This window comes from Pongo abelii, chromosome 1 (assembly GCF_028885655.2).
Source record: "Pongo abelii isolate AG06213 chromosome 1, NHGRI_mPonAbe1-v2.0_pri, whole genome shotgun sequence".
Lineage (NCBI taxonomy): Eukaryota > Metazoa > Chordata > Mammalia > Primates > Hominidae > Pongo > Pongo abelii.
The window spans coordinates 178,000,839-178,014,578 of record NC_071985.2 but is presented as its reverse complement, the minus strand read 5'-3'; the positions used below and the strand labels follow the sequence as shown (position 1 = coordinate 178,014,578).

Here is a 13,740-nt window from a genome sequence, read left to right as displayed (position 1 = left end):
TATTTTTCTATTAACGTTGAAACTTTTTCCTCAAATTGCTAAAACATTACAACATTTGCTTTTCTAACATTGAAATTGTTTTCAAAATTTAAGCTAACAATATTATTATGCTGTATAAAGCTGTCACAACCTACTATGATTTCACTAAAACCACACTCACGGACACACAAAAGGTACTCCCTTCATGCCAAATTACATTCATTCTAAAAGTGAATGGGCAGGTAATTACAAGGTGAGACTCCAACCATTACATTAACTCACAGACCTAATTCCCAAAGGAGATATATATATACATATACTGGATCAGAAAGAAATTCTTATTTAAAAATTAGGCTATGCTGATTCATCTGTAATTCCCTATTTTATCTACTTTCAACTGATTTGGGAAATTATTTAATTTTTTTACTCTAAAGCCTTTAAAGGGCCTTTTGTTTTTTTTAATTTACCAAATCACAGTAATTCATAAACCACAGGTCATGTATTCAAATCACTAACAGTTAACTAAAAGCTACTCATTTGATATTTACTCCACACTCATACTAGGATTGTTATATTTTAGGAAAAGAATAACATGAATTTTACCATAAACCTTAATTATACAAATTGACAGTATTACAATTTTAATCCATTTATAATTACCACTTACTACCAAAGGGGAAAAAAAGAGACAGGAATGAGGTAAGTTAAGGAACTACAAATTAATATGCTTTTTATTTTTATGTGACTTAGATATATTATAGCAGGACCAACTTTGGGGCTCTAAACTTAAAAAACAAAAAAGCAATGAAATCTTGAAAGTACTTCTGACAAAATAATACCTCCAGAAAGAACATCCACATTAAAACAGGAACAAAACAAGAAGTTCACAATGTTTATCAGATCACAGTACTAAATGTCACTTCTGGGAATATTAATTAACAGCACTAGACAGCTAAGAAAGGTATTTCCTCAGTTAATACGAAATCTCCTTCCAAAAACTTCCATTTTAGTATTTTCTAAAGACAAACTTAAAGAATAAGGTATTCATTATAGTATTAATGTATGATGGTATTCCTTATGGATAAGGCACATTTCATAATTGTTACGTTCTGTGAGATGCACAGGATACCTGGTTCAGATTTCTACCGATCCCCTGGAAAGATTACAAAGGCCCAACTCTTCCCATTGTGTAAAGAACAGAACCAGTTGGTACGCACTTGGCAGGCCAGAGGAGTTTACATTAGCCATGCAGTAAACAGTGAAGAATTCTGACAGGGGGGTGGTTAAAAATCAGAATAAGTTATTTAGAGCAGCTGTGAGAGCTCACTCTCTTTAATAATAGAACAGACTCTTATGTGCCGTGGAATGATTTTGAAGTAATGCTATTCAAAATCAAAACTGGACAGCTTCTCAAAGTCCCTTCCAGACCCAGAGACCAAGAACATTTACATGCAACAATACTAGTAAGAACCAAACACATCTCTTCTGCAAAACACTATCTTTACTTAATTGGAGGATATTAACAAGGTGGCTTTCTATGCAGTTCTGTGTTTTGCTAGATATCTGGGTCTTTTTTATCTGCATTCTCCTTGCTTCTAATGAACCGGAAGTTAACAGCTTTCACTGTTCAAATATTAATTTTTAAACCAAACCCTAATTACAGCAGGGCTTCAAACTGATTTACCTAACTAGCTACATGACCTTGGGCAGTCATTTCTTGTAAAATGAGAGGTTTGGACTAAGACCCACTAGAATGTAAACACCATGTTCTGTTCACCACTCCACTCCCTGCCCCTGGGACAGGAAGGCATTAAGAGAAAACCATTGCTATCCCCAAACTACACATATAAAAAAACTTAAGTCATTTCTTTCTTTTCTAATCAATTAGATTTTATTCTGTTTTTCCCATTTTTAAAGAAGACAATGACACTGCAATTTCCTATGTAGCTAATAGAAATGTATATAATTTAAAATAAGGTACTCAGTTTTTAGAAATAAAAAGGATTAACTATATAATAGCTGACAATCTTCACCCAGTTTTTTTTACTCTTTTCTTCCTTCCCTTTAACCCATTGCTGTGTCCCTTTCCTTTTTCCTTTGAAAGAGAGCCCGAAAGAGTGCAGGACTAAGAGCAAAAGGGCCTGAGTACTAGCCCCACCTCTTCTATTAACTGACTCTGTGGGGACAAGCCACTTCCCCTTTGGGGCCTGAAAGGCTGCATCTGTTAAACAAGGGAGCTGCACTAATTATTTGTTTCTAAAGTATGCTTCTTTTTTAAAAATCTGATTCACCTTATATTCTACCCATTATTCGATTCCTAATGCCTTGATTGGTGCTCACCACATCATTGCACAGTAGCCTTAAAATCTGTCTTTCCCTCATTATTTTTCCTTACTATCCATACTGTTACCAAACAAATTTAATCCTAAAACCATGAGTTGAGCAGAGTGAAAAACACACTGGCTTTGAAGTCAGAGACCTGGGTTCAAATTCAGCCTCTGCCACCCACTACATAATCATATCCCTAAAAAGCCTATGTTAACTCTCTCACCAAGGGTTAAATAAACTGTATAACGCACCTAAGACAAGGCCTGACACCCTGTAGATGCTGGATAATATTTATTACCTTTCTCTATTTCCCAAGATCAAGAGCCTCAGTTTCCCACTGTGTACACCAAGGATGACCAAGAAGTTCTATAGGTGGCATGCATTGAGATTATTAAACCACAGAGGCACATTCTGCGTTAAATGTTTCCAAAAGGCTCCTGTGTGTCAGGAAAGTCTCAGCCTGCCAACCTCTGCCAATACACTTCGTGGGTATTGAAGAGGAGCCTCAGTCACCAGCTCCTCTTGAACTCTCAAAAGTAAACGCTGCAGCCTCCCTCCCCCCGGGCAAATCCACAGGTCTAGGAGAAATGAGGACTTGATGCACTGCTTCGAAAAGATGGAGATTTTATGGATTTTAATTTACCACAAACCAAACTCCTTAGCCTGCCATTCACGTAAGAAGCCACTCCCAATTCTTTGTACTTACATGTACTGGCAGTAAGCTAAGGTTAGCGCTAATGTTAACATGAATGCACCAAGCATTGTAATTTAAATTGATTTTCCAATCACAGGAAATTAAAAGGTATGACAAAAGAAAAAAAGAATCACATTTCTCACATAATGAGGATACATTGAGCTTTGCAGAGTTACACAAACACCTTCTGAAAAAGCAACGGCTTTCTTCTTGATTTCAAAACTGGGTCAAAAACTAGAAGGAACGAGGGAGGAGTGATAGGAACTGCCAATGAGAAGCTGATTTCTTAAAGTGACTTACGTATGGTTACTCAATTATATGGGAATTTAAAAAAATTCCCAAACTAGGAATAATAACAATTTTTATTTCCACATACTAGTAAACGATATAGCTGAGTTACTGGGTTACAGATGGCAATCTAGCAACTGTGTCAAAGTGTGGAAGCCAAAGAAATCTTCTGCAGAAACCTGTTTTTTTTTTTAAGTGCCACCTTCTTGTTCAAGCTACTTCAGCCGGAGGAACTGTTGCAAAAGCATACAATTAAAAGGGTATAACACTGCTCAGGAAAAAGTGTTTCAAAAGGCTTAGCTTCACTAAGCTTAATTCTTCATTAAGAACGAACCAAATTCGTATCTCTACCTAATAACGCAATCCCAATAATTTGAGATCTGTGCTTTTCTGTGGTCAGGCCAAGCTGCTCTACTGGCCCCTGAAATGAACTACCCAACGAATCTGACCAAAATTCCTGCCATGAGCTACTATGTTTCTGCAAAGTAATTATTCAAAAGCACTGCTGCTTCTGGTCGATCTTTTTTCTTTATTGGAGAAGAGTCAGTTTTCTTCCCCCACGTTCCTTGCTCACACCCCAAACTAAACAGGCATAGTCTTCTCCACCTAGATTTGAGGTCTCTGATCAAAGCCATTAGCCTCAAGACTCCTCCTCCACCCCCACTGCGCTCCCGCCCTGTCCCGCGCCCCTCTGCATAGCACCCTTAGTATGACTACAATCTCTTTCCCCGGTCTAGTTTTCTCTTATTTCTGACCTTATCGATGACCAGTACTCCCTCTTTACCCAGACCTGGTGCCAGCTCTGTCTTCCATTTCCAGTCCCCATCCCTGCCTAGACCCTCCTCAGCTCCCACCCCTGCCCAGGCCTCCCACCTCTGCCCTCTCAGTGCAATCCCCACTGCTCTAATACCTGATCTTATTCAAGTCCAGTGCCCACAACCCAGACTTGAAGTCCTCATTCCTGGCCGCGGCCCCTTCTCTCTTCATTTTAAATCCTACTCAATGCCCACTCTTTCCGACCCTTGGCTAAAACCCCAATCTCATTCCTAACCCCAACAGTTTTCCTGTGATCCTGTCAAAGACCACTACTCTGGCCGGCCCACACCGCTTTTTCTGACTCTGAGCCTGGTGCCTCCGCCAATCCTTCACTGAAACCTCGTGCCACAAAATCTCCGACCTAACCTAGTGCACTAGTACCCCATTTCCGACCCCCTACTGCACGCATCCTTCCTACTATATGCTCAAGTGTCTGTCTTCCCATCTCGGACGATAGCCCTGGAGCCTCCTCCCCATCGTCGGCCTGCATAGCCGGAAGCCTAAAGGACCCCTCCTCACCCCAACCCACAGCTCTGCTCCGCATCCCTAATTCCCTTTCACACGCCTCTCCTACGGGTCCCTCTCCCCACTTACCCCCAATCAAGTGACTTCGGTTCCCAACTGGAGCCTGGGGCTTCTCTCTCTCTTTCCGCCCCGCCCCCACTAAAGCCCCCGTCGAATGCCCTCTCCCCACACCAAGCCCAGCGGGGTGTGTCCCCTCCTAGGAACTCCAGCCCAGTGGCTTCCCACAGAGGTCTGGGGTTGCCCCTCCTCACCTCTGCGTCCACCACCTCGTGGTAGGCGGGCGGGGGGTCGAAGCCGCCTCCGCCTCCGGTGCTGCCGCCGCGGGAGGGGCCGCCGCCGCCGTCACCTCCGCTGTCGCCCCGCGGGCCCCCGCCGGGCCCGGGACTGGGGCCACCGCCGCTGTCCATGGGCTCGTAGCCGCCGTAGTCGAGGCCCGGCCGCTCGTTGGTGAGCAGCGCCACGGCCTCGTTGATGTCGTTCTTGGCCAGGCGCAGGGCCTTGCGGATGGTGGCGGGGTCCGAGAAGCCCATGCACAGCAGCGTGGTCATGTGCTGCTCCTCCTCCGATTCCATGGCTTGGGCCTCCGGGCCGCCCCGGCCAGCGCACGGCGAAGCTACGGGTCCCGGGCCTGGCGGGCCGCGCGGCGCACCCTCCGCGCCGCCTCCGCGCCCAGGTTGGCCCCTGCGTTCCTGCCCCGCGTGCTCCGCAGCCGCCGGGCCAGGCTGGGTGCGGGATTGGGTCCTGCGAGCCGAGCTAGGGCGGTGGGGCGCTCAGGCGCGGCGGCGGCCCGGCCCAGCCCTGCGCGCCGCCATGTTGGCCTCCTCCCCCTCCGCCTCCTCCTCCTCGTGCCGCGGGGCCGCGCCTCCGCTCCCGGAAGCGGCACGGGAGGCAACCGTGCTCGCCGTTGGCAGGCTAAGGGTGGCGGCGGCGTATTCTGTTTTAAACGAAGGAGCGGAGGGAGGGGCCGCGCCGCGGAGCGTGCCTAAAGTGAAAGGGGTGCCGCGCAGCCAGGCAGAGGCGAGGGAGGCTCCTCCATCGTCGCCACCGCCCGCCCGTTTCGCCGGCAACAGGTTCCCCTGGGACGGGAGGGGCCGCAGCGCCGCGCAGCTCGCAGCGCTGGACGTCGCCGAAATCCCTTGGCCGGCCGAGCCTCCGCAGCCGCTACGCGGCTTCTCTCCGTCCCAGTCCCCCGAGCCTCTCCGAGCCCCCGTTGGACTTCCCCTCCCTGGCCGGCGCCGTCCGACCCGCCCCCCCATCCTAGAGGGAATTCCCTGCGCCGCGGCTGTGAGGCACCTCCACCCCGGCCTGAAATGCACCGCAGTCCTGAAGGAAATCCACCCTCATCCCACGCAGATTCACCCGCAACGCTGCCTGAATACGCCTCACTGCCCACAGAAATTCCTGCCCAAACCAGACGCGTGGACCACCCGAGCTGAAATTCGCCCTCACTGACACTCGACCCTAGCTAGCCCCGCCAGCCCTTGCCGAAATCACCCTAAACCCGTTGAAATTAATTCCCAGCCGTCCGAATTTTCCTTCCAACATTAACTGACCACCTGTCTCCGCCAAGCTGACTGAACTCTACCGAACTCTTACCCTGAAAGCCCCTGAGAGTCCAAAATATATTTTTCCAGCCCGAAATCTAAATCCCAGTTCTCTGTATGAAAACCTCCAGAAACCCAGACTCTGTTACTTCCTTCGGCCACGGACTTGTTCGAACATCGTGGACATCACCTTTCCACATTTTTACCGCAGTCTTTGCCTCCGATTCTTTGTCCCTGCCTCTTGGGCAGCATCCTATCCCTGTTTCTTTCCACTTTTGAGGATTCTTCTACCCCTTTAAAGGCCTGCTTTCTTTGCTTTCTCTTCTCACCTTTGGCATTGGCACTCTGGGGTCATATCTTTAGTTCCCTTGACTCCACCATCTAAGCCAAGTGTGTCCAATCTTTTGGCTTCCCTGGGCTACATTGGAAGGAGAAAAATTGTCTTGGACCACACATAAAATATTCTAATGCTAATGATAGCTGATGAAATTTTTTAAAAATCTCATCATGTTTTAAGAAGTTTACGAATTTGTGCTGAGCCACATTCAAAGCCGTCCTGGGCCTAAGTCCTTGCTATTTTTCGTCTTCAATTTCCTTCAATTCATAGTTCTCTAGGTTATTTTCCCACCCTTTCCCAAGATTCGGATATCCCTTCATTCTTGCTGAGTTCATCTCCTATGCCTATTCCTACATACTTGCTGAGTTCATCTTCTAATGTCCTCATCCTGGTTTCTTCCTGAACCTGAAATCCAGCTAACCTTACTTTTTCATCCCATCAAACCCCTGCTGTTGCCAGCCCAGCACTCACGAAGATCTCCACATACACCAAATATTAAATTAGTGCCAGTACCTAGACATTGTCTCTGCACTCTGCTGGCATATTTTCCCCTGGACTACGAACCCTTCGTACCTAGTAACTTGCCACCTAAGTTTATAAATACCAGCAAGTTGATTTACAGGGTGAATTTGTCACTATTGTTTACTTTTAAATGAAGTTACTGTATTTGTTGTTTCCATTAAAAGGCGACATTATAAAGCCTAGGCCTCATATCCAAAGCAAATAAAGTCTCTTAATTTTTGAATTAAAAGTAACAAAAGGAAACCTTCTCACACTTCTGAACAACAATGACAAGAAAGAATGCCTATAATTGGTTTGGGTCACAATGTATATATTGAAATAAAATTTTTATTAAGTATCAACTTCTAGGTACACAATGAAGTTTTAAATGTTTGTCTGTGACATATGAAGAACAAAGCAATCTAAATTGATGTAAGCAGGCTGTCATAAGGTACATGCTGAGGAATTTATTCAACAAATTGAATAAACTTATTCAATAAATAAATAATTATTCAATAAATAATATATTTAATAAATTTAATAAATAGAATAAAAAATGATTCTATTTACTGGGTGCCAGGTACTATTCTTGGCACAGACAAAAATTTGATGATGGCAAAGTGAGGGCATTCAATTCTGCCCTGTGTTTGAAGAGTTAATGACTAAGAAATGAATTACAAGGAGAGAGGAAGTAACAAGTAACAAAAAAATAGTTTGCCACTAAAATTTGAGGTAGAACCTAAGAGGTCATGAGAGAGCCAGCTGAATCAGATGGCATGTTAAAAGACTCATCAACGGTGGCAGGTTTATAGAACATGGCAGAGGAAGCTGTGCTTAGCTGAGAAGAGGAAGCAGAGAAGGAAGCAGAGAAAAACAAAGTCTGTGATAAAAACTGGAAAGGAGCCACAAAAGGCCACAAAAAACAAGGAAGTCCATTTTGGAACCGGATCCTGGAGTGACTGAAAAGGCAGAGTGTCATTTGAGGATGCGAGTAGTATAATCATACTTTTTTGCATGTAAGAAAGCGAGTACTTTAAACTGTGGAATTGGGATAGCAGGGGTGGGGCCTATGATATGAATATTCATACTTTGCATTTACATTTTTATTTTTATTGCAGTAGAATCTAGAAAATGTTGAGAGGATTTTTAAAAATTTAAATTACATTCAATTCCCATACATCTTTCTCTAGAAAGGTTCTAAAGGAAAAGAAAAAAATAGCTACATCGAGAAGTAAGGTATGATGAACTATCTTGAAGACTGAGGGTTTTCTAATGTTAATAAGTAAGTTTTCAAATTATTGATTGAATATCTACTTTGAGCCAAGCTGAGGACTAGGGAGACAATTGTGAGAAAAACATTACACAATTTCTACCCCTTTGGAACTTACTGTCTATAATAAAGGGAAATAGACAAATAATAGTCATAAAGCATGATAGGCGCTTTGATGGGGGAATTTAAGGATATAAGGGGCAAATTCCTGCCCTCTGTGGGGGTAGTTACCAAGTCTAGGAAAACTGAAAAGTTTCCCAGAGAAGATGACGTTCAAACTATAATCTGACATAAGGTTGGAAAGCCAGGAAAAGGAATATGAAATGAAGGGAGAAAGTTCCAAAGAACAAGAACAGCATATGCAAAGGTCCTGTTGTGGGTGAGAATAAAACAATTTGGAGGAATTAAAAGTCAGTGGAGTATAGAATTCTAGAGAGAGATGGATTGAGCATTCCTAACCTGAAATCTGAAATGCTCCAAAATCTGAAAAAAAAAAAAAATATTTTCTTATTCTTTTCTGTTTTCTTATTAAGAGATGGGGTTTCACCATGTTGCTCAGGCTGGTCTCAAACGCCTGAGCTCAAGTGATCTTCTCACCTCGGCCTCCCAAAGTGCTGGGATAACAGGCATGTGAGCCACTGCACCCAGCCCAAAATTTGAATTTTTTTTTTTTTTTTTTTTTTTGAGATGGAGTCTCACTCTGTCACCCAGGCTGGAGTGCAGTGGCGCCATCTCAGCTCACTGCAACCTCTGCTGCAGGTTCAAGCGATTCTCCTCTCTCAGCCTCCTGAGTAGCTGGGATTACAGGCATCTGCCACCATGTCTGGCTAATTTTTGTATTTTTAGTAGAGGCGAGATTTCACCATGTTGGCCAGGCTGGTCTCAAGTTCCTGACCTCAAGTGATCTGCCTTCCTTGGCCTCCCAAAATGCTGAGATTACAGGTGTGAGCCACCATGCCCAGCCCCCAAAATTTGAAAATTTGAGTGCTGACATGATGCCACAAGTGGAAAACTCTGCACTTGACTTCATGTGATGGATTGCAGACAAAACATGAGTGGAAACTAAAGGCCTGCTATTGTTTGTTATTGTTGTTGTTTAACAGTTAATATAGGTATTCTGGGGATGATACTGCCCTGTTTAGGTACCCTGAACACATTATTTTTTCACTGTATTAAGGGTATGCCATATTTTTTACTGTTAAGTACTTAAGTGTGAATGGTATAAGAAAAAAATTGCTTATTGGTAGCATATATATTCAGAGACAGGAATGATGGTGATGCCAGACAATCACAGATTGTCCATCCACATCAGTAGCTCACATGGTGACACCTCTGCTTTCTGATGGTTCAATGTATACAAACTTTGTTTCATGCATAAAATTAAAAATTTGTATTAGGTAGGTGCAAAAGTAATTGCGGTTTTGCCATTAAAAGCAATGGCAAAAACTTCAATTACTTTTTCTTCGACCTAATATAAAATTATCTTCAGGCAGGGAGTGATAGCTCACACCTGTAATCCCAGCACTTTGAAAGGCTGAGGCAGGCAGATCATCTGAGGTCGGTAGTTTGATACAACCCTGGCCAATATGGTGAACCTTGTCTCTGCTAAAAATACAAAAAATTAGCCAGGCATGGTGGTGGGCGCCTGTAATCCCAGCTACTTGGGAGGCTGAGGTAGGAGAATCACTTGAACCCAGGAGATGGAAGTTGCAGTGGGCTAAGATTGCACCATTGCACTCCAGCCTGGGCAACAAGAGTGAAACTCCATCTGAAAAAAAAAAAAAATACTAGCTGGGCGTGGTGGCACACACTTGTGAGCTCAGCTACACAGGAGCTGAGGCAGGAGAATTGCTTGAACCCGGGAGGTGGAGGTTGCAGTGAGCTGAGATCACTCCACTGTACTCCAACCTGGGTTACAGAGGGAGACTCCATCTCAATAAATAAATAAACAAACAAATAAATACAATTATCTTCAGCTTAGGTGTATAAGGTGTGTTTAAAGGCTGGGCGCAGTGGCTCATGCCTGTAATCCCAGCACTTTGGGAGGCCAAGACAGGTGGATCACAAGGTCAGGAGATCAAGACCATCCTGGCTAACATGGTGAAACCCCGTCTCTACTAAAAATACCAAAAAAAATTAGCTGACATGGTGGCACGCACCTGTAGTCCCAGCTTCTCGAGAGGCTGAGGCAGGAGAATCACTTGAACCTGGAAGGCGCAGGTTGCAGTGAGTGAAGATCACGCCACTGCACTCCATCCTGGGCGACAGAGCGAGACTATGTCTAAAAAATAAGTAAATAAATAAAAATAAGATTTGTATAAAACAAATGACTTTCGTGTTTATACTTGGGTCCCATCCCTAAGATGTCTCATTCTGTATGTGCAAATATTCCAAAATCCAAAAATGTCCAAAATCTGAAAAACTTGTGGTCCCAAGCATTTCAGATGAGACATACTCAACATGTAGTAGTGAGAAAAGAAGCTAGGAAGGTGGACAGACACCAGTTCCAAGAGGGCCGCTAAAACTGTGATAAGGAAATTGAACTTTATTCTGAGGGAATAAGAAGTCACAGAAACATTTATGCAGAGGACAGAAGTGATGCTACTTAAATTGTAGAAAGATCAACTTAACTGCAGTTTGGAGAATGGTTTAGAAGGGAGGAAATGTGAAGGTGGAGAACCCAGTAAGGAGACAAAACCAGTTAGCCTTCCTAGGTAACCACTTTGGAATGACAAGTTGAATGAAAAGTTGAATTTTGTTTTCTTATGCAGTGTACAATTTTTGTCTTTTGTCTTGCCTTGAAGCAGTTTTAGTGTGATATGTCTAGATGTGGCTTTCTTTATATTTATCTCAATGGAATTTGTAGAGTTTGTTGAATATGTGTTTTGAGGTCTTTCATTAGCTTGGAAAATTCTTGGTCATTATTTATCTATTGCTTTTGTTTCATTGTCTCTCTCTTCTCCTTCTGGGACATTAATTACATAAATGTGAGACCTTTTCACCGAATCACATTTGTCTCCTATGTTTGTTTCTTTATTTTATAATTTTTTTTTTTGAGACAGGGTCTCACACAGTTGCCCAGGCTGGAGTGCAGTGGTGTGATCCCAGTTCTCTGCAGCCTCAATCTCCTGGGCTCAAACAATCCTGTCACCTCAGCCTTCCAAGTAGTTGGGAATAGAGACATGAGCCACCTGCCTGGCTAATTTGTAAAATTTTTTTTGTAGAGACAGGGTCTCACTATGTTGTCCAGGCTGGTCCCAAAACTCCTGGGCTCAAGTGATCCTCCTGCCTTGGCCTCCTAAAGTGTTATATTCTTCTGTCTCTTCATGCTCATCTCAGTATTTTCTTCTGCCTCTCTTCTCATTCACAAATTCTCCCTTCAGCTATATCTAATATACTGTTTTTTTTGTTTTTGTTTTTATTTTTGAGATGGAGTCTCACCCTGTCACCCAGGCTGGAGTGCAATGGTGTGATCTCGGCTCACTGCAACCTCTGCCTCCTGGGTTCATGCCATTCTCCTGCCCCAGCCTCCCGAGTAGCTGGGGTTACAGGTGCCTGCCACCACGCCCAGCTTATTTTTTGTATTTTTAGTAGAGATGGGGTTTCGCCATGTTAGCCAGGATGGTCTCGATCTCCTAACCTCATGATCTGCCTGCCTTGGCCTCCCAAAGTGCTGGAATTACAGGCGTGAGCCACCATGCCTGGCCTAATCTGCTGTTAAGTCTACTTATTGTGTTCTTAATTTTAGTTATTGTATATATTTCTATAAATTCACTTTAATTTTTTATGACTTCCACATCTGTGCTGAAACTATCTTGTCATTTAATTTCTCGAACATATTAATCACAACTGTTTTATAGTCTGTGTCTGATAACTTCCATACCTGGATCTCTTGTGGGTCTGTTTCTATTGTCTGATTTTTCTCTTGATTATCAGTCACTTCTTATATTTTTATCAGCATAGTTCTTTTGAAATGGAAAATTGTGTTTTAAAAACCATAGAGATGACCTGAGGTTCTAGCTGATATGTTATTTAAGGGAGGATTCACTTTAGTTTCAACAAGCAGTTGGGAATACATATAATAAGCAACTTAAGTCCTGCCATGCCTCCTCACTTGCCACGCTCCCTCCAGGCATCGGCTTCTCTGAGCCACCAACCTGTGGCTGCCCTGGCCCACCTGTGCCTCTGGCAGCACCATGACAGTTCAGGTCTTTGTGACACTGACCACAAATGATGCCTACGCCAAAGGTGCCCTGGTCGTGGGCTCATCTCTGAAACAGCACAGGACCACCAGGAGGCTAGTCATGCTCGCCACCCCACAGGTCTCAGACTCCATGAGAAAAGTTTTAGAGACAGTCTTTGATGAAGTCATCATGATAGATGTCTTGGACAGTGGTGATTCTGCTCATCTAACCTCAATGAAAAGGCCAGAGTTGGGTGTCACGCTGACAAAGCTCCACTGCTGGTCGCTTACATAGTATTCAAAATGTGTATTCATGGATGCAGATACTCTGGTCCTAGCAAATATTGATGATCTTTTTGAGACAAAAGAATTGTCAGCAGCACCTGACCCAGGGTGGCCTGACTGCTTCAATTCTGAATTTATCAGCCTTCAGTTGAAACATATAATCAGCTATTGCATCTTGCTTCTGAGCAAGGTAGTTTTGATGGTGGGGAACAAGGCATACGGAACACATTTTTTTGCAGCTGGGCAACAACAGATATCAGAAAACACCTGCCATTTATTTATGGCCTAGGCTGCATCTCTATATAGTCCTACTTCCCAGCATTTAAAGTGTTTGGTGCAAGTGCCAAAGTTGTGCATTTCCTGGAACAAGTCAAACCATGGAATTATACTTATGATCCCAAAACAATAAGTGTCAAAAATAAGTCCCACCATCCCAACGTGACTCATCCAAAGTTTCTCATCCTGTGGTGGAACATCTTTACCACCAACGTTTTACCTCTGCTTCAACAATTTGGCCTTGTCAAAGATACCTGCTCATACGTAAATGTGGAAGATGTCTCAGGAGCCATATCACATCTGTCCCTTGGGGAGATCCCAGCTATGGCACAGCCTTTGTATCCTCAGAAGAATGGAAGGAGCGGTGGGAACAGGGCTAGGCTGATTATATGGGAGCAGATTCCTTTGACAACATCAAGAGGAAACTTCACGCTTACCTCCAGTAGAAACACTGCATTTTCCTGTGGACACATCCACTTCACAAGCCTTGTTTCTGATACTTAGTATCTAGAGCTGGGTTGAGAAAAGTCTGTTATGGTGGCTAGAGATTTTCACTAAAACTTATCAGATGAGAGGTTTTTGTAGGACAACAGGTGAGAACTGGGCAAAAGCTGTGAAGCAGCAGTTCTGTTGTTACATGGACAGTGTTTTGCTTTTTCATCCTATTTAGCTTGTTTCAGAAATTCTCACTTTTGTTGACTGCCAACATACAAA

The 13,740-nt window shown here is 43.7% G+C and overlaps 2 protein-coding genes and 1 pseudogene across 7 annotated transcripts in view; 2 read left to right on the top strand and 1 right to left on the bottom strand.

Moving 5' to 3' along the window:
- The window catches only part of USP24 (ubiquitin specific peptidase 24), a 147,482-nt gene extending 141,990 nt beyond the window's left edge, over window positions 1–5,492 (bottom strand). For all 6 annotated transcript variants that reach the window (XM_063712227.1, XM_009249820.3, XM_063712228.1 and 3 more), the window contains exon 1: window positions 4,882–5,492. In XM_063712227.1, the coding sequence (XP_063568297.1) occupies window positions 4,882–5,202 (321 nt within the window). In that variant the 5' untranslated portion in view covers window positions 5,203–5,492. The remainder of the gene's footprint in view (window positions 1–4,881) is intronic.
- On the top strand, window positions 5,201–6,082 carry LOC112132623 (sterile alpha motif domain-containing protein 1-like). Its single transcript, XM_024244341.2, has one exon. The coding sequence runs from the start codon at window positions 5,201–5,203 to the stop codon at window positions 6,080–6,082; it is 882 nt and encodes a 293-aa protein (XP_024100109.1).
- A 6,396-nt stretch (window positions 6,083–12,478) lies between these two features.
- Window positions 12,479–13,472, top strand: LOC100938143 (glycogenin-1-like; annotated as a pseudogene).
- Window positions 13,473–13,740: the final 268 nt, after the last annotated feature.